This window comes from Azolla caroliniana, unplaced genomic scaffold (genome assembly GCF_043228905.1).
Source record: "Azolla caroliniana isolate FFs.n. ecotype wild unplaced genomic scaffold, voAzoCaro1.0.p SCAF_18, whole genome shotgun sequence".
Classification (NCBI taxonomy): Eukaryota; Viridiplantae; Streptophyta; class Polypodiopsida; order Salviniales; family Salviniaceae; genus Azolla; species Azolla caroliniana.
Window position 1 is genome coordinate 4759323 of NW_028230453.1, and position 21912 is coordinate 4781234.

Sequence of the window (21912 nt, forward strand, 5' to 3'; positions counted from 1 at the left end):
GTATTTTTATTAACTGTTTTTTTACAAAAGGGTTCTAAAATAGTGAAAAAACATATGTATAAGGGGTTTATAAAAGATATCTTGAACGCACGTGATACAACCTCTTTAAATATAGTGGAGCCCCCGGGCCCCAAACACTTATATACGCAAGAAAGAGTAGTCCTTTTACGAGGGAGTTTGTTGGCATAAAAGCCCGACTCCTTCCGATTTGTATCCATCCTAGTGTGAACTCGTCCACATAGTTAGGGCTTAGTATATAAGCAATAACCTAACGTTGTAAAGACAGAAGAGATACACATTGTATCAAGTCTCTGCCTTCCTTCCTTTCTGTGTTGTTTTCCGAGTACGCAAACAGGTTCCCATACGCTTCCGCATATGCACACACCTACCAAACCCTCTACACTCTCCGGATTAGTGGATTGAATCCGAATTGGTTGAGCCGGAGTGCTCAACCGGATGACGAGCTGGCGAGTAGTGAGGACTCAGTAGTGCTCTCCCACGTAAGGAGCCGAGGAGACAGTTCATGCGCAGAGAAAAGGGGAAGAAGAAGATGCTGGAATACGACACCGACAGAGATGAGTTGGATTGGAACGAATCCGACTCCGAACAGAACGAAGATGGACCTTCTGAAGAGAAGTCCAAGATGGCCAAGAAGGCCATGAAATCGGCGAATCCGGAATTGTGCCAATCCACCCGCCAGAAGAACCTTGTGAAGAGGTACGGGTATAATGAATATATGGCACATCATTATTGTTGAGAGGTGTTGCCATAGACTTGCACTCAGTCATCCCGAACTTGTATAACAAGTTGAGAATGTAGTGCCGTTGGGAGATCATAATCTCGGCTACAAGCCGAATGTACCGGATACCGTCCGAACCGGATACGAGCCGAAGTGGACATCAACCAAAGTAGCCGACCAAAATTGAGCTTGAGGGGGCGTGTTGAGAATCAAGCTCAACCTAGTCTAGTGTGTGAACACACCCTTGAGAGTGTGCACTCAAAGGTCAAAAGTCACCACTCTTATCCACACATTAACTATGTGTGATAGAATCATATTCTATGACACATAACTAATGAGCTTTCACATTCCCCATGACCCATGAGCTTCAGTAGTTAATAAAGAGAGAGAGTGACTATATAAATCACTCTCCTCCTACTTTGTAATAGGTTAATTAATCTCCTTTGTAATATACATTTGTCTTGAGTATTCTATTGTCTTTCAAATCTATCTATCTTGTGTTTCTCTCTCTCTCTCTCTCTCTCTCTCTCTCTCTCATACTCACACACACTCACAACACATATCTCTAGTCTATTCCGCTACACAAGAATCACCACCGATTCTTTACAATTATGCGTACATGGCGAAGGTGGCAGCCATGCGTGAGCCGGAGAGCTACGCAGAAGTAGCTAAGGACCCGAATTGGTGGAAGGACATGGAGGAAGAGATGCATGCACTCATGGAAAATGAGATGTGGGATTTAGTGGATGTACCGAAAGGAGTTAAAACAATCGGTTATCGGTGGGTATACAAGTTTAAATACAACACCAATGGCTCCGTCAATAGGTACAAGGCTCGGTTGGTGGGAAAGGGCTACACGCAGCAACACGACGGTTCAGCCCCCCGAATTTTAGTATGGAATGAATACATCGGCGGTGTGCCGATTAAATATCTCCCTCTACGGACTTAAGCATGCTTGGAACTCGAAAATCACGTAGAGACTACGTCAGATGGGGTTTGCTCTATCGAAATCAAACTCTTCACTCTTCATCCAGCAAGGTTGGAATGGACCAGTGAGCATATTGCTCTATGTGGATGATCTTGTCATCGCCAATGCCAACCTGGACGAGATCGACCACGTGAAATTCCAGCTTGTGGCATCATTTGAGATGAAGGATCTAGGAGACGTTCACTACTTCCTCGAGATTGAAGTGATCCATACCCCCGAGGGCATACTGATCAATCAACGTCATTATGCGCTGAGTATGCTCTTCAAATTCGGTATGACGGAAAGCAAATCCGTCTCGAATACAAATCCGTCTCTACTCTTATAGACCGGAATGCGAAGCTTCGCCCCGACTCCGGAACGGCATGCGACCTGAAAAGGTTCCGACAGATAGTCGAAAGCCTTATCTATCTGACCATCACCCGATTGGACCTTAGTTATCCAGTTGGATTGATTAGTCAATTCATGGTGCATCTGACTGTGGAGCACCTTCAATGCGCGCACCGAATACTCAGGTATGTTAGCGGCACTAAGGACAGGGGGAGTGTTGTATCAAACCAGTGTAGCCGGACAAGTTTTCGGCTACACGGATACCGATTGGAACAGAAATGCCGGTGACCGTAGGTCTACATCCGGGTATGCATTTTCACTTGGAAGCGTTGCGGTCTCCTTGAGCAGCAAGAAGCAGCCGACAATAGCATTGTCGAGCACCGAGGCCGAGTACCGAGAAGCGGTTGTCATGACATGCGAAGCCATATGGCTCAAGAGGCTCCTAAAGGATCTGCATGTGGAGGTATCCGATCCGACCATGATCTATTGCAATAACCTTAGCAACATCCTATTGGCATGTGTCTATGTATGTATGTGTTAATGTTTGTGTGTGTGTGTATTTTCTATATATGCATATGTATGTATGTATTGTATGTATCATATGTGTAGCATGTGTCTATGTATGTATGTATGTGTTATGTGTGTGTGTGTGTGTGTGTGTGTGTGTGTGTGTTCTATATTTCTACATATGTATGTATGTATTATGTATTGTATATATAGCATGTGTCTATGTATGTATGTGTTATGTGTGTGTATTTTCTATTGATGTACATATGTATACATATTGTATTGCAGGTGTATATATGTATGTGTGTGTGTGTGTGTGTGTGTGTACATATTGTATTGTATTGCATGTGTTGTATGTATTGTGTATGGTATGTGTGTGTGTGTGTGTGTGTGTGTGTGTGTGTTCTTTACATGTGCATATGTATGTATTCCATGTATGGCATGTGTGTATGTGTTATGTGTGTGTATTCATGCATACAATACAATACACACACACACACACACACATACAACACGCACCACATACATATATACACATGCACGTATGTGTGTGTGTAGGTATGTACATTTGTATTGTATGTATGCATGCATGTATGTACATGTATGGATGTAAGTTGGTAACATTTATAAATGTATCATTGTAGGCATGTGTACGTATGTACACAATGTATGAATGCTATATGTATGTTCATGTACGAATGCATGTATGTGTATATATGTAATATGTATGGAATTTATGTATCTTTTCAGGGTATTTTCGTGTTTAGTATGTGTATGGCTCATATATGGATGTATGTTTGCAATCTGCACATAATATATATGCATATATCCAACGTATGTGTAAGTATACATATATCTAATGTGTGTGTGTGTGTATATATATGTAACTTATAAGTATTGTAATTTGTATGACCCCGTATTACCTATGTATATATATGGTGATATGTGGAATATGTATGTATGTATGTATCTGTATACATATATGCATATGTCCATGTACATGATTCGATGTGTTTGGATGTGTGTTTATAACATTTGCATAATATGTATGTATGTGTATGTGTATGTGTATGTATATATGTACTATTATATTGTGTATGACCATGTGTGTATTTGTGTTTGTGTATGTGGTGATATGTAATAATGTATGTACATATGTAATGTATGTATGTGTGTAATATGTACGTAATATGCACTCATATATATGATGTGTGTGTATGTATGTAAATATTTAAGTATTGTAGTTTGTATGGTCCCATATAACCTATATATATATATATATATATGGTGATATGTGGAATAAATGTACATATGCAATATATATACATATATATATATATGTAATAATGTATCTATATATGTAATGTATGTATGTGTATGTAAATTTGTATATTGTGTAATATGAATGGATTATATGATATGTAGCATGTAATTTATTTATGTGTTTGCGTGTGTGTGTGTGTGTATATATACATATATATAACTTGTTTGTATGTATGTAGATTTGTAATACATATAATATGTCACTATACGTATTTATGTGTATGTGTATGTGTGTGTATATATAATATGTAATTTATTTATGTATGTATATTTTTTGTGTTTGGTATGTATATATGTATTTGTATATAATTGTGTGCATAATAATATATGTGTGTAATATGTAACATACAAAATATGTATGTAGCATATATGTATTTGTGTATGCATTTACATATGGTAATATATATTTGTACATATATTCATATTTAGTCAGTATGCATTATAAATGTGTGTAATGCATGTATATACATATTCATGGATGTAATGTTTGAATGTAGGTATATGTGCATGTATGCATGTATATGTATGTATGTATGTATGTATGTATGTATGCTACTCCAAAATTGACTATTGTTTGCATAATATATTCTTTACTATCTAATTGAAATATCTAATATTTCATGGGCTTATGTAATTTTTTTCTATAGTGTAATTGATAACACCCTTATGTAAATATATTTTTTATCTATTTATTAATACCCTTATGTATATATATTCTGTATCTCAATGGTTAATTTAAACCCCTTTTGATGAACTCATGTGCTATCATACAAGTTTTGACAGTGAAGCCCCCGGGGTTTGGGGTATCTCCCCGTAAATCTAGATTACAAGATTATCCTAAATTTACATTACAAGTCAGTCGGCATGCGGCCGAGTTGGCAGAGGTATAGTAAGTGTAGATAGAGTTGTTCTGATTAGGTCTTACCTACTGTCCCTCGTTCGGTTTTCTTCTGCTCGATCGCTTGTCATAGTCCCATCTTCGTCCTTAGTGCTTTGAAGCGTACATTTGGGAGTGGCTTCGTCAGGCAATCAATGATGTTCACCTCGGTGTCGATCTTCCGGACTTCAAGCTTCTTCTCGGTTACGAGCTCGCGGATGTGATGATACTACACCTCAATATGCTTCTTCTTTGCGTGGTAGACGGGATTGTTGATGAGGTGTATTGCGCTCTGTGAGTCGCAATGGATGGTTGGCGATAGCCGGTCATTTCTACTTCGGTGCAACCAGATCACTTCCTCTGCTGCTTCCGATGCCGCTGTGTACTTGGCTTCTGTAGTAGACAAAGTCGTGCACGCTTGAATTTTCGACCTCCAAGATATTGCACAACCACCATAGGTGAAGATGTAGCCTGATGTTGATTTCTGATTATCTGTATTTCCAACATAGTCGGAATTGGTGTAGCCTTCAACTTCGGTTGAGGTTGTCAAACCGAAAGTCAGCTGTGTATCTTTGGTCCCTCTCAGGTACCTGAAGATGTTCTTGACGGCCTCCCAATGCTTCCGTCCTGGGTTAGACATGTATCGGCTGACCACCCCTACAACATAGGCTAGGTCAGGTCGGTCGTCACCATTGCGTACATGATACTTCCTACGGCCGATGCGTAGGGCATCTTTCCATTAAGCTCTCTCTCCTTGTCCGTTGAAGGAGAGTCTTTGTTCGGTAGTCGGATCGACGTCGGAAGCGGTGTTGGTGTTGGCTTTGCATTCTCCATGTTGAAGCGCTTCGGCACCTTCTGGATATGGTCGGAATGGGAGAGTCAGAGAATCTTGGTCGTCCGATTTCGCTCGATCCTCATGCTCGGTATGTGTCAGGCTTGTCCGAGTTCCTTCATCACGAACTTGTCGTGAAGTCTCCGCTTCAACTTTTCGATCTCTACTTGATTGCTTCCTACAATCAGCATGTCGTTGACATATAGGATCAGATAGATCCTGGACTCGTCGGCCAGTTGCCGAACATACATACATGGGTCGAAGTCAGTTCAGCGGTATCCAAGTTGCCTGATGTAAGAGTCAAACTTCTGGTACCACATCCTCGGCACTTGTTTCAAGCCATATAGACTTTTCTTTAATCGACATACGAGGTGTCTTTCCTCCCCCGTTGCCGAGAAGCCTGCCGGTTGAGACATGTAGATCTCAACCCCGTCTTTACGTCCATCTGCTCAAGCTCAAGGTCTTCTGTCGCTACAACTCCTAGTAGGAGTCAAAGGGTGGTCATCTTGACTACTGCTGAGAATATCTCATTGTAGTCGACCCCATGTTCTTGCTTGAACCCTTTCTCGACAAGCCGAGCTTTGTACTTAGGTTTTTCTGAGTTAGATACATACTTGTATTGGAATACCCATTTCCAAGGTAGCGGCTTTCTTCTAGCTAGTAGTTCAACCAACTCCCAAGTTTGATTCTGGTGAATCGAGTCCATTTCAGATTTCATGGCTTGTAGCCATGTTTCGGCGTCTGGTGCGGCCATAGCTTCTTCATATGTGCGTGATTCGCCTGCATCAGTGTAGTTGACGTAGTTGAGGCCCGATTGGTAGAACTTTGTTTGCCTTCGAGCTCGTCCAGATCTCTTAAGTGCCGAGTTAAGAGGTTTGGAGTCTTCGATCGGTTCTGTAGATCGATCGGTACTTGTTGAACCGTTTGTGTCAGGAGTCTTGTTAGGTGACCCGCCCCCATGTCGGGATTTCGATGGTGTCACGTTGTTCTCCCCTATGGACTTTGTCGTCTCGGTTTTGTTTCCTACTCACATCTTGTTGACTTTGCCTGCTTCGACTCTTGTCGAATCGGCTTTGTCGTCGGTGGCTTTGTCTTCAAGTTCGACTAGTGGACTTCCTACCGATTCAGAGTCGGCAGGTATGTTGTCGACTTGTTCGAGTTCAACTATTTGTTGAATCTTTGAGTTGGCCCAGTGGGTCGGTCCTTCTATGACATCTCTGTCATCTTGAAAGGATACCTTTTTACCAACTATTTTCTGTTGGTTCCGCTGAAAGAAGATAGAGCTTCATTGAAGACTATGTCATTGCTCCGAATCGATTTTCGGTTCTCAAGGTCGCATAGCCTGTAGCCGAATTCCCCATTGGTTCCATAGCCGAGAAATATGCATTTCGTTGCTTGGGGTGCCAATTTTGTCCTTTTATCCCTGGGGATGAACGCGTAGGCTTCGCATCCGAATATACGGAGCCTATCGTAGGTCGGTGGTTTGTCTGACCATAGTGCCTATGGCACTTCGAGCCTAATTGCTCTTGACGGTGCCAAATTTATCAGGTATACTACCGTTTGCAATGCTTCTGCCCAAAATTCCATCTTCAGTCCGGCTTGTTGAAGCATTGCCCTCACCCTCTCCTGGATCGTTCTGTTGATCCGTTCTACCATTCCATTTTGCATGGGCGTGTAGGGAATGATCTTTTGATGTCGGATCCCTTTGTTGGACAAGTATTGCTTGAAGGCTCTAGAGGTATATTCACCTCCATTGTCGGATCGGAGTATCCTTACTCTGTGTCCTGACCGGTTCTCCATTTCATATATCCACCGAGTGAAGACCACGAGTGATTCGTCTTTGGACCTGATGGACTATGCCCAAACTTTTCGCATACAGTCATCTACAAATGTGATGAAGTACCGGGAGCCTCCTAGTGATCGCTCTGCCATGGGCTCACATATATCTGTGTGCACGAGCTCTAGGGGTTGTTGTATTGTCTCGTAGTGGAGAGAGTGCAGACTTCGGGTCTCTTTCCCATATCGACAGTGCTCACAGAAGTCTGTCTTTGCTTGGAGTTTCAAGATGTAGCCTTAGTGAGCAACCGGCCTTCTGTAATCCATATCCCGTCTGCCATGTTGGCCTCCGCCAGTCCGAACAGTTGGCTCTGGTTCCTTCTTCACACTCGCCTCTCCGTTCGATCAACCTATCGACAGGTCGTTTGTCGCGATCTTCTCTTGTACACATGCTCGTCCTGTGGCCCTTGATCAACCGTATGCACGCTCCTCACTTCCTGTATACCCGGTGTCCTCCGCGTTCGAGGAACACCCCGTAGTGGCCTGCTTGGCCTCTACCGATCTTCACGATGCCGTGATTGCTTGTTTGGTGCCATTGTTCACTATTGCCCTTGTCCCCTTGCCGCCACTGTCCATCTCCCTCGGTCTCACGTTGCCACGTCGGCCGAACTGTCGAGATCTCTGGAATTGGTGTGAAGGATCCTTCTTCGGCCGTCGATGCTCTTTGAGGCTACCAACCTATGCAATCTGTCTTCGCACCAGGAGTCTGCTGCCAAGCCGCCGATCGGGGACCTCTCGGGGTCGTCGCGCCGAGCGGGGTCTTGCACAGGAGACAGAGCAGAAGCGAAAACCCCACAGGACATACAAGCTCTTCACCGGACTAAACCCTAAACAAACGCGAAGACTCAACCCACACGACGAAGAAGAAGAAGAAGAACTCAAAGAACTCTAACACAAAACGAGAAAGTAAGAAAAGGAAAGATTATCATACCTTGGACCTAATGGGCAAACCCTCTACAAGGGACCCTCCCTTCCTTTTATAGCACAAGGAGGGAGGTGCGTAACAATGTGGGATAAATCCCGTATTACATGGGATTCTCTATCCCAACTTAACTCCTATTCAGCGCCATAAAGGCACCCCTATTATTCACACATTTATACAAGGATAAGTGCACATGATTCACTTCGCCAATGCCACTAACTTCTCCGGTTTTCTCACAATGGTTGTGAATCTTCACGACACCGGATCATCAACAGCAATCGGCTCGAGTTCAGGTGGAGAGAAGTACCAGGATACCGATTCATCGAAAACGACATCTCCGCTGACTCGAACCGCTTTCGATCGGGGGGGTTATAACACTTATAACCCTTCTGTTCATTCGAGTAGCCCACAAGAATGCACTTTTCGGCTTTCGCATCTAACTTCCTCTGTTTTTCCTTTGGTACATGCACATATGCAATGCTACCGAACACCCGAAGGTGTGCCAAATTCAGCTTCCGCTCAAAATAGAGTTCGTGTGGTGACACCTTTATCCCTGAGGCAGATATCTTATTCTAGATGTAGACGGTTGTCTGAATTGCTTCGACCCAATAAAACTTGGGCATGCTTTTCTCCTCAAGCATCACCCTTGCCGCTTCTTCTAGCGTCCTATTCTGATGCTCGGTCACGCCGTTTTGCTCCAGCGTGTATCTGCAAGAGAATTCCCGTTGATTCCCTTCGTCTATAGATAACTCGTGAACTGGCCGGAAAAGTACTCTTTTCCACCATCCGATCTCAGACACTTGATCTTTCTTCCGGTTTCATGTTCGACAAGGTTCTTCAGATCCCGGAAGCACGAGAAGACTTCGCCTTTCTTCTCGATTAGATAGATCCAAGTGTGTTGGGTGAAATCATCGATGATGAACACGAAATATCGACTCCCACCAATGCTCACATTTTGTGCCAGTCCCCACACATCTGAATGGATGAGATCAAGTCGATTCTGGCTCCGATTCTTCTCATTGGGGAAGGGAAGCCTACACTGCTTTTGAGCTGGCAAGCTTCACATATTTGGCCTGTCCAGCCACTGAACTCTAGCAGTCCGAAAACTACGTGTTCCGACTGCATCTCGTGAAGCTTCCAGAAGTTGATGTGGTCGATCCGCTTGTGCCACAGGTCGATGTCCGACTCGACCTTCTGCCCTTTCGCGAACATAGCAATGCCTACATCATTGGTGTCAAGTATAAACATCCTCCCGTCTCGGTGCTCTTGTGTGATGATCCGGCCCTCTTCCTCAATGAAGCACCCAAGGTGCGTAAACCACACCTGCATCCCCTGGTCGACGATTTGTCCGACCGACACCAGTTTCTTTGTGATTGTCGGGACATGGAGCACGTTCATAAGCTTCCCTTTTTATCCGGCATGACTCAAGATAACTTCTTCGACATGCACGATCGGGTGAGGAGTGTCGTCTCTGGTTTTGACAACTCCGGTACATAACTCTACTTGCCGCTTGTTCCCAAGTCGGGAAGTCCCTGTGTGCCGCATCAGGTGTTGTATCATTAGCTCTGTCAACATAACTCCAGTAACCGTGCCCGAGCAGATACTGGTGCATCTTGTATGACCAAGATGCATAGTTCGATTTGTCAAGCTTCTCCATCGGAAGCGAGCTAGATATTCCTCGGTCCATTCCATAGTATGAACCATACATACCATATGTGCATTCACATTCGCGAATGTTTCAATCATTTGCGCAAGAAAAACACCCTCAAAGAATGATAAATACCATACTTTTGGATTACCTATTTATTATGAGGTACATAAGCCTAAAAGATGGGAAATAAAACACAAGAATGTTTGAATAACATTCGCATTCGTTTTCCAATGTAGGAAATTGAATGTTATGCTAGACGAACACAAATTTTACGTACTATGGTCCATTCTAACCTTCGATTTCTGTTCCTACCGGGTGTTAGGGTTTGTCTTCAGACATAAACACTTGTCGGTTGTAGAGGTTCTCAACCCTCGCGCTCTGATACCATGTAAAAGTGAATATGCAGAAGCTAAGACAGAACCGACTTGACAGGATAGCAACAAAATACAGACAGGTTTAATGGAATCTCAAAAATACATGTGAGAGACAAAGAGAGTAGAACACTAAAACTCAATTCAAAATAATAACACTTTATACTTACAATGTGCTCAGTGAGCACTTTTATACAAGTCCATGAAAGGACTGACAAGAGTACTAACAGGTACTTCAATGCTCATACGAGCGACTGACACTGACTCCCAAAGATATGCCTACATACTAAGGCTAGATTCGTAGGCCTCTAACGGCCTACCGGTTACAATCCGATCCGGCTCCTGGTTCCGGACACCGATCCGGTTCTCCGTTTCGGATACTGATCTGGCTTTGGCTTATTCAGCCGATCCAGATCCGGTTGAGCTTGTCCTCTCAACAAATACTCTACAGGTAATATCAAGAGAAGGCCTTATAAGTCATGTCTAAGGAAGGGCTTCATGAAGGAAAATAACTATAATATTTGCCAATTTCTTCTCAAAGTTCAGAATTACAATTGTGTCGGTCAAATCGTGACAGACCATAGAGAGTTAGATTCTAACAAAGCTTAAGAAGTAACACAAACCTTAAAATCCAACCTCTTTGACTATAGCCTAAGATTTTATTTGAAAAGCCACTGGGAAGACAAATGAGGCCCCAACCTAATAATTAAAGCATTTGTGAAGGTGTGTGATACGAAAGTTTGTGACTAGCAATGAGTTCTTCCATATGCACGTTATGGCCAGATTGAACGACCCACAACAAAGTAACAAGTTACATGCCCAGTGAGTCTATGATAGGATACTAATTAGTAATTCTAATCAAGAATACAATTTTCACTTGGGTTCAGTTATCGTGGAAAGAAGGGATGCCGAGAGAGGAATAACTTGTAGGTTGAATTCGATAAGTCAAAAAGTGATTGGTGAATGTTGTTAACCACTTTAATATACTTGAATGTTGGTCTATATCCTTCTTTATCCTGAACCCCGTGGCTTAGAGACAAGTTTAGTTCAATCAAAATATGTTGTCCCCTAAAGTGTGAGAGTATTTTGTTGAACCATTTCCAAGCCCAAATAATCCACTAGCATTGTTTTTGCTCTACCATATCCACATTGGTGAGTTACCTTAAACAACCAGCCTCTTGACAAGCACACTACCAACCTATTTGTCAAGAGCATGGAAACACTCCACATCCCCATCATTACCAAGCTTAGATTACTCCAACTTAGTAGAGCTCATGTATCCATGTAATTTGGCAATGGCAATGATAGAGGATGACTTAGTAGAAGCCGCAATGGTGATGAAGCTCTCCATCAGATAGCTAGAAGGATGTTTTCAGCCATAATCAACCGAGATAAGCAGAAGTCAAGCTTTTTGGGACATTGTCTACATATTGCTATAGCCATATGACTTTCGAGGAAGTCTATGCAAGAGCAATTGCAAACTCTGTCTTCAATCATCCTAGTCAAAATCTTGATGATAAAGAGAATGATAATGATTGTTAGGATGGTTCACACAAGAAGACCATCACCTCTCCACTTACATTGATTTATACACTACATTTGACATTAACATAAAGTAAACCACCATCCACTTGAACTTTTCAAATTTCCAAGTGGGATATCTCTAATGTTACTTGGCATTAAATTTGCCATATGTCTCATCACAAACATTGCACCATGGTCATCGTGGTAAGAAATGGTAGCACAATTGATGAGTTGTAGATTGATCATGGCATCACTCTTGTTCTTGCAACAATATGCCTTGATGTAGTTTATCTTGCTATAATACCATCTTCCAATTCATCAATGCATAGACCAAATAGAGTTTGTGAAAGTGGATATCATTGCTTAACACTAATAATAGTATTGAAAAAAACTAAAAGTTTATCGCTCATACACACACAACACATAACCTTCTCATAGATTTAGGATATTGCAAGCATATATTCACTTAGCACCTCGTGTTATTCCATTCACCTCCAAAGATGCTCATGAGGTACCATATCAAAAGCTTTCTTGAAGTTTATGAAGACACAATATAAACCTTTACTTCTAAAGTGACTTTCCTCCATTAATACTCGAAAGGTGACAAGGTGATCAATAGTGTTATGGTGTTTTCAAAAGCCAACTTGTCCATGCTCTCTTACCATTTTTTTTCGCCCATGCACTTATCTTTGATTCCATTATACATCCAAATAGTTTTGCCATTAGCAAGCCAACCATGATGGTTTGATAGTTGTTTGCATTATTTACTGTTGGGAAACATTTACATCTCCACCTTTATGTAAAGGTTTGATTTAATTTGTAATCCAATCATATGACATGCCATGTTGCAATGCATGATTAAGCATATCACTTATCCATGCATTTGCTTCCTTTCCTATCCATTTGAGCATTTCAACCTTTATACATTGAAGATCACTTGCCTTTCGAGAGGCCAATGCCTTAAGTTTTATGCATATATCTTCAATTGTAAAGAAGGGAGATATATGTGAAAGAGAACCGTAACACATCATCTTTCCGGTTAGAGATTGCTCATATAAATTCTTACAATGCATAGACGAGTCAAGAAGAGTTAAGTCACTATAACTCTCAATGGATTTTCCCTTTAGATTTTCCCTTTAGATTTCCCCAAATTTGAGAGAGAGAGAGAGAGAGAGATACCCCAAGGAGCATAATTATTTTAAGTGCAATGGGCAAGCTATACAAAGGTGGGAGACCAATTGATGAGTGTCTACACGCAATAGCACTACAATAGTATCTAAGCAAATAACAAGACAATGATGTTTACACACAAAGAAACAACCAAGGTAGAGAGTTAGAGAATGAAAAGAAGACAATGTAACACGAGAGTGTTGGCAAAGTGAGACACTCTTAATCAAAATTTGATACCAAACAATCTTATATGTCACAAGACTTGGCATCCAATCCCTAGATTACCTTCTTTTATAATTAGGGTTCAAGGATTTGTTTGCACTTTGCTAGTCTAGGTAGTTGTCCTTTCCACCCAATATGTACTAGTTACAACAATTATGTGGATCCAATTCTTATGGTGTGAGACAATATTTGGACATTGCATGTCAACCGAATGCATTATGAAACTACATATTGATGGTAATATGGGCGTGAAAGCTTAAGATGAAATTCCACTCTTAGAGGCTAAACATATTTGTGTTGGTCTCAAATATAATTCCAGAGACCCTTGTGTATATCAAAATATACTTAGCTTGGGGTGTGAGAGGTAGGTTGTTGACCAATAATGCTCTAGAGAGAGTGTATTAAAACTAGTCAGTGACTCTTGCTATTTGGAGAGACATGGTAGCAACATCTATATCTACATAATATATACTTGCGTTCACAATCATAACCACTAAAAAGCAATGGGAGAGAGACATAGAGAGAGAATATATATGTAGGTGCTAATGTAAAAAGGTAGTCTCATTATAATGGGAATGGTAAAAAGTTGTTGGGTTTCCATTCATATGGTGAGATCACACATGAACACACACGTAGAACAACGAATGACAACTTTAATATGGCTACATGGGCTCCAACCCTAGAAAGAGCTTGATCACTATTATTCATTAGTTATATGGTTTCTTTTTGGGAAGCTATTTATGTTAGAGGCCCAAGTTGTTGCAATCTGTAATATTGTACTTTCCCTTAAATTGTTGGGGGTATCTTGAGTCATTTTTTGTGATCCTAATCTAGAGTTCTAAGGATGTAACCCTCTTGTCCACTTCCAAAAAGGAGAGTGCAGCATACTAGCATCCTCCACTAACATTGCTTTATTTTTCACTCCCAATTATGTTGAAACTTACAAGAGATCGGGAACACTTGCTATTGAAATTCCGAATTTGTAATAAAAATATTCATTTCTTTTCTCCTTTCACTTTTCGATTAGAAAGTATGATATTGGGAGCCTAAAATGTACCATTGTGTTCACATTTATATGAAAAACATTTTGTCTACTAGTACTACACCAACTTTTTGACTATGATAGGAGCACCAAACTTAGGCCTTATGGTAACCATCAACTCTGGAGCATGTTTGTAGGATGGAGATGGAATGAATGAGAACTTCAAAAGGAGAGTCGCAAGCACAAGCTTTGCCTCCATCAATGCAAATGTCTGACCGATGCAATTACGTGGCCCATGAGCAAAAGGTAAAAAAGCCATGGGATGCTTCGCCGCTTTGCTAATGCCACTCGAGAATCTTGCAGGGTTGAAATCATAAACTGTCTCACCCCATAACTCTGGGTCCAAGTGTATGGCTACAATAGGAATTAAAACGGACATGCCCCTTGGTACAAATAAGTCTCCCAACTTCAAATCACACAAAGCCACCCTAATCACAGAGTTTGCCGGTGAGAACAACCTCAATGTCTCATACAATATCATTTCCACCTACAAAACATAAATTATTAGATTGTGCATATTAGATAAAAAATAAATCTTCTCAATGAAATCAACAAGCACAAATGTACATACATGATTCGTGCTCCATTGACTTTAGCATTGATAAAAGAACATGATGATAAACCTTGTACATCATGCGATCAAATGCTAGGTGGGACGAAATGCTCGACAATATTTTCAAACTTTACATCACCATTATATTCCTTTTATGGTGCACAATAAATATGTACAAACAAACTAAGAGGAATGATATTTAAGCCTTAAATGGTCGACAAAAAAAACTTTCCTAAACGTGGCTACAAGTCAAAATGCCCCATAGAGAAAAAAGATGGAGAAGTACTTGTAAATGTGTAATGTTATTATGAATCCCTCAAGGAGACACTATTGTTTTTTACTATGCACATAGGTGTACAAAAAGAATGAGGTAATATGTTTAAAGCCCTTAATTTGTAGACAAAGAGGTAAAAGACATTGATTGAAATCATATCTAAGACCTTGATCGACAAGAATCTTACTGTCTTCATCTTCGAAGCCGAATCGAAATCCGGGAGCTTTGCCTCACACATGTCAACAACTTCCAACCGAGCTTTCTCTTGCCAACGTGTATTGTGGGCAAGTAGTAGCAATGCCCATGTCAAGAGCAATGCCGTGGTCTCATGACCCGCAAAGAAGAAGGTTTTGCATTCATCCACGATTTGTTGAACACTAAAATTCTCGCCCTCACTTAACATTAAACCCAACAAGTCAACTCCATATGGTGATGACATATTTCCACCTAGTTTGGCTCGAGCTATTGCTTTCCGTTCCTCGACAATCTCTCGGATTGACGTCTCTACAACCCTTTTGAGACTTCGTAGCTTCATAAAGATAGGGAGTGGTACATAACTGTAGTTCAAGCAAAATATAGATTGAATGACTACCATGGATAAGCACTAGCTACTTTGTCTTAGGTCAAGCAATAGGAAAGTATCACTTAGCATCGATGCCTAGCCTCAAATGTTTTAACATCATTTTGTATAAGCAGAGACTAGTATTATATAGCCTTACCTCATCCCAGGGATAGTCAATAGGTGCCCATGTTTGAAGACAAATTCCTTGAGCTCCTCGAGGTATTGGAACACCTTCCTCCCTCTCTCGTAGCTACTCCCGAACTGCGTGTGCGCAATAATGTCGGCCGTAAGAGCAACCATGCTCTTCTCAATATCAATCTCGAATTGTCCGTTGTGACTCTTGATTCCTTGACACCATTCTTCCACCATAGCCATTGTGAGACCAACCATAACTTGAGAAAAATCCTACACAATAAGCACGAGCATGATTCACAAGGTGTACATTGAATACATCGTGGATGGATCCATCCCTCGAGAGACGGGGGGGCCATGGCCAATCAAATGGTCATCCACATGGAGCTCAAACAATTTTGAACCAACCCCCTACCCCCCCCTGCCCCCCATGGGGCATTGTGAGGAAAAGAATGAAAACTTAGGAGTAAGACCTTTGTTTCTAAACAATAATTTAAAATAATCGCAGGTACCTTGAGCCTTAGGGAGTGGAAGGCAGGGGCAACAATTTTCCTCTGGTGTGCCCAAGTGTCACCATTGGCTAGGATGAGGCCACTAAGGCCCGTGATGGGCTCGAGGAAGCGTTGGAGCAATGGAGACTTCCCCATGGCCGATGGAGAGAGGAAATTGTTGTCATTGTACTCATTGCTCTTATTGTGTTTGTTTGTGTTGTTGGCATTGGCATTGGCATTGTCACTCTTAAGCATGGTAGTCGAAGACGACATGAGTAGTGTGTCCTTCACAACCTTCATGTCAGTAGTGACTACGTGCGGATCGGGACCAATCCACATCAAGTAGTGCCGTTTCACACCATAGGCCCGACTCCACGTGACATGCTCAGGTAGTATACGTTGGAGCATATGACTGTGACTAAGGTTCATTGGTTTACAATAACTAGTATTATTGGGATCTAATCCCATGAGTAATTCGTCATCCATGGCTACTTTGTCTCTCAGCCTCTTCATGTCTAATGTATTGCCCCATAGGAAAGACGGCTTGGGCCCTTCGATGCCTTGATCGTTGGCTATCCGAGAATAGTGATGAGGTCTCAACCATAGCATTTCCATGCATTCATAGGCTTGACTAACAAGCAAGAATGTCATGGTGATGATGATGATGAATACTACATAATGGCTTGTTGGTGTTGCCATGAATCCAACGACAATAAGGATGATGGAGATGATGAAGGTTTTACATGCATAATTTCTAAGTGCCCTCATTAGGAGCAACACTAATGCTTTGTAAATCTCCATGTATATAATTGATGTAGTTGAGTCTAAGGTTCAACGGGGTTATATATATAATACAATTATGGGCTAGTTTATTGGAGGGAGTGGGGGTATTTAGGGAACTATTATTTGTTGTTATGAGATGCTTGATGGAGAGGGATATTGAAAAGATGGAGATTATAAAAAATATTTCCTAATTAAAGGCCGTGGGCTCAAATCCTCCCTCATCCCTTATCCTCTATATAAATATAGTAACTTGTCCATAAAAACAAGCATCATGAACTTGTCCCTATTTAATTATATTTCCATACACAAAAACCCCCATAAAGAATGACATGACAAATTCATCTTACATGCAAAATTGAGTGAGAGCGTTAAATAGATCGATGGAGGAGGGTTCGAATATTATCAAATACTTTATTTTGTGTCAACGTGCATAAAAACAAAAATAAATATGTGATTGATGTTAGCCTAGCCTAGAACTCACGAGTACATCATGCATTCTGGCAATTCTTGATGCTAGCCTAGCTTGGAACTCATGGAACATCATGCATTTTGGCCGATAAGGTGTTTTTCATTGTATCAAGTGGTTGTGGTTGGCATATATGTATGTATTATAGGACCATGAGCCAATTGGGCCCATTATAAGTACATTTCTTTTATGTGTCAATGATCCATCAAGTCAACATCCAAGATGTGTTATGAGGATACTATAGTACAATATAGACTTCATAAAACCGCTAGCCCAAATTAGATTGGCTTGTCAATTCATGGATGGTCCTTATGGCCTTGGACATTATCAATATAACTAGTATAGTCCAAGATAGACATGTGGTTCCATTTAAGCTATGTAAAAGGGTTCTTTCCCTAAGGTGAGCTCATTTGTACATATAAATGTGATAGTTGGATAGGAATTGTTCTCTTATGGAACTTGATATCAACAAAGTTGAGGCTTTGTACCAAAGTCCAACGGAGGCTTTAGAGGAGAAATGAATTAGAGAAGATATTGCGAAAAATGAAATTTTACAATACAAGAAAGTAGATTAAGCAAAATGATCAAGTTTGAGGTAAGAAATTTATTGAAAATACACTTCTAAGAAATCAATGAGGAATTCATACCAAAAGAGTAGAAATTATTGTTACAATCTTTGGATAAGGATTTTAGCTAGTGGATTAATGTTTCAAACATGAAATGAAAGGACGTTATATAAATCATGTAATAGACCAAAAGAATCCTCATGAAGCAGTTCAAATCAAATTGATTGAACGAATTTATGGGTATAAAACACACAGGTATAAATTTCAGGCTGATATTTCAAAACATTGCTTACTTTTGACGTATCTAATCTATAGATCCTTGTTTTATTGTGATCCTTCTAATAAAAATAGTTTTAAAGGTCTCAAACATCTTTGAAACTGTCATTTGGTGCTCATTGAGCCCTTTAGTTTCCTCCAATACAAACTAGAGTAATTAAGGTTTTATCAACGAAAGCCACACCAAGCAAATACCCCAAATAAGAGGCCAACATCATTCACTTGTGTCGAAAAGCTTACAACAAGAGGCTACGAACATCTTTTAATTGCCCATCGAGACTTGTTACATTGGAGCATGTACTAAACATTATCTCTTAGAAAAGGAAATATTACTTGTCATGGAGAAATAAGAACCCTATAAATGCTTGATTTTTTATATACATATTCTCATACATGTTGAAGAAATGACTGTCACTTGACATAGGAACTAATGCACAAGCTAGGGATTAATTCAATCAAGCACTTAACTATTTACAATGAAATAAAATGTTGCGGAATTGGTCTATATAGCTCTTAAAATAAGTGGGAAACCTTGTATGTCACATATGTACAAATTGAAAATTTGGCCACACGTCAATATTTTATTCTTCTATATCCAAGGGAAGGTGCCTTTGTATGAAAATGATCCTCACAATCTTCTGTAAAAGAAACATGGAAGAGCCTTTATAATGAAAGTTTAGTATGAGAATATATCATTCAATGAGCATTCTCATTGAGAGATGATCATATGGATTTAGACCCTTACAATATGTCATTGTATTAATGATATTTAGACCATGAGTATAAGAATGGCTAGGAATATTTCTAGGAATGTGTTTCGAAGTGCCATAAAGGGCCAATATAGAGGAAGAATACTAGGCTTGCATTATATACTCTAGGAAACTCAAATTTAAGTTGTGTGATGCAATGAGCCATATGAGGGCTTCGTCAAAACCCCATCATATAACATATCTTCGGTATGTACTTGGTAAGAAAGTAATAATAACATTAGTAAAATAATTCGTTGTGAGTATTTTTTTATTGTATCAGAACTACGACACGAGAAATGTTTGCAAATGAGAGTACACTAGTAAAATTATTGTTTTTAGTTTTTGTTGTTTGCGTAAAGACTATGTCAAGAAAACATCACCAAAGAGAGTACTTGTAGGAATGTGATTCTTCTATATTGGACATTATGTCAAACCATTAAACAATATCCATTAATAAACCTCTTTCAAGCATGTTTATGGTGTCTTTTAATCTTGTTAATGTGGTCATTTTCTGAAAACATTTTCCTCTCTCAACCCTTCGTGGGGCTTTCCACTTCATTTTCCTGTCTTCACCCATCTTCTCAACTTCTTGTAGTACCAACTTTGAATAATATTTTACCAATTCGGTTGTCTACCAATTCCCTTCTTTAATGTGTTTCCACCCTAGGCCATTTCATGCATAAATTACATTCGACATCATGGTGAGTGAAAGTGAGACCTTTTGTTTTGTATGCTATGAGTCTAAAATTGTTGGTGCTAGCTCACATAACATCTTCCTCAAACCTTGGAAGGAAAATATGATTGTGATAATTGACAAAATGTTGCAAGACCATCTTTGAATTAGGATTTAGCATAGGTTAGTCCAATTTACAATAGTGAAGCCTTGAGTGAGATATTTATACAATTGGTTTAACCCTCCCAATTTGTTCCCATCCTCAGTTCAATAACCTTAATATTGTGAACCATATTGCCTCAATGTACATACATGCAAGAAATGCTCTTTGATCCATATAGCGACTTGCCAAACTACCAACAAACTATTAATGGTGACCAACTCTTTTTGAGATTCTTGCAAATATGTAATCGATATTTTTTGAATTCTCACTAGTCAAAATTTAACATTCTGGTAACTAGAACATTCATAGGATGCACATAAATGAAGGTCGTAGTTGTCAACTGGTTGACATGTGTTAACAAAAGGAAATGGGTCTTGATCTAGCAACAAACACTAAACTCGATTAAATCACTGACCAACATCTTGACAACAATAAAGTAGAAGGGAGACATATCAAACATCTTGAATACTTGTCATAAAATTCCTTGTGGTCCAAGAATTTAACAAGCGGCTAGACATAGTCCAAAAGACAAATTAATTTATAATGCGATCCTTGTCAAATGTTCACATTGCTTATGGATAGATTATAATGTTGTTCTTCCTTTTAACTTTTTTTTTTCACTTTTACATTTCTATCAACTGTGTTGATAGTCGGAATGTTTCTTATGATGAAGTTGCATATGAAAATAATTCAAGAAAAGTGGTGTGGATTCACTAGGCTAAGCATGCATTCCGTAGCATTGCCTTTTAAAGGAAATTTTTTGAGATAATTTAATCTTGTTCGAAATTATTATGCAAATGTATAAAAGTCACAACTTAGATGTTTAATTTCCTCAAATTTTGATTTCGTTTTACTCTTGACAAATAGTTTAGTATTTCCTACTCGATCTCCATCCAAGAACCTTGACAAATATATATTTTTGAGGGGCTTCCTTTGATAATAAAAAATTGGGTAGATTTTAAAATATTTTTTGAAATATGCACAACAATATTTATTTGAGAGTGCATATATCTCTAAGTTCTAACAATAATTGGAATTACCATAAGAAAAACGATCTTGTCTTACACGAGTTATTCTCTTATGGGGGATAATGCCATAATGCATAGCAAGGTAACCTTTTCTTTCGGGGATAATGGCATAATTCGTGACTTCGCAATGATACGTGCAAGTAAGACCTAATAATTTGTAAATGAGGGAAATTGGTAGCTTGGAATTCAAAACCAATGTCTCTTCGCTGGATTGTGCGTAACAAAATGTGATTAGAAGGATTAAAGATGATGAAATATGGAGTTCATGAGGTACAACTTATTGTTTAGAATGAATTTTGACGTCTATGTAAGTTCCCACTAGGCGTGTACATTGATGGTCTCATTAACCCTTCATACACTATTTTTACGATGGCATTTCATCCCTCCACATTGAGCTATCATCAATCGCACCCCCAATTTCCAAGAATTTAAGTTTTTTCAAGTGAACGAACAAGACAAGCATTAGTTACCTTTGGTACTCACGAAGGAGTTCACCCCACTGACACTTAGCTCAACCATTACATTTTGAAGTGTGTATACTTAATATAATCTTCAAAATGGTCATTATTCATGCATTTTATGGTACGAAATACACCTTTTTTGGCCCTTAAAATTATGATTTACTGACCAAAAATGGGAAAACAATATACAACAATGATTCCCTTTAAAGGCTACAGAAAAAACATTATGTATGTATATCATGAAATAGACTAAGAGCACTTAATTAGCTTATAACCAATGGATATTGGAAAGTGGGTATGATAATGAGGCTTTCATATGGTTTGGCTTGACTTTTGACCATAGGATGGGATTAATGCTTTCCTTAGTTGGATGGATGGGCCCCAATATTATGGAAACTTCCTAT

At 39.8% G+C, this 21912-nt stretch overlaps 1 protein-coding gene across 1 annotated transcript; it reads right to left on the minus strand.

The window, feature by feature from the left end:
* Positions 1–14299: 14299 nt before the first annotated feature.
* Positions 14300–17352, minus strand: LOC147852180 (cytokinin hydroxylase-like). The gene is made up of 4 exons (XM_087334476.1): positions 16365–17352; positions 15878–16125; positions 15346–15715; positions 14300–14818 (listed from the first exon to the last, which is right to left on the minus strand). Exons 1-4 carry the CDS (start codon positions 17142–17144, stop codon positions 14390–14392), a joined length of 1827 nt encoding a protein of 608 aa, XP_087190602.1. The 5' UTR covers positions 17145–17352; the 3' UTR covers positions 14300–14389.
* Between the last annotated feature and the right edge of the window lie 4560 nt (positions 17353–21912).

What these genes read in the sequence shown, in the direction of transcription:
- LOC147852180 (XM_087334476.1), bottom strand. Translation starts at nt 17,144, where the DNA reads ATGGAGATTTACAAAGCATTAGTGTTGCTCCTAATGAGGGCACTTAGA. An exon ending in TCCACTCCCTAAGGCTCAAG is followed by an intron (nt 16,126 to 16,364) that starts GTACCTGCGATT and finishes CTTATTGTGTAG; the next exon opens with GATTTTTCTCAAGTTATGGT. An exon ending in TTGACTATCCCTGGGATGAG is followed by an intron (nt 15,716 to 15,877) that starts GTAAGGCTATAT and finishes CTTGAACTACAG; the next exon opens with TTATGTACCACTCCCTATCT.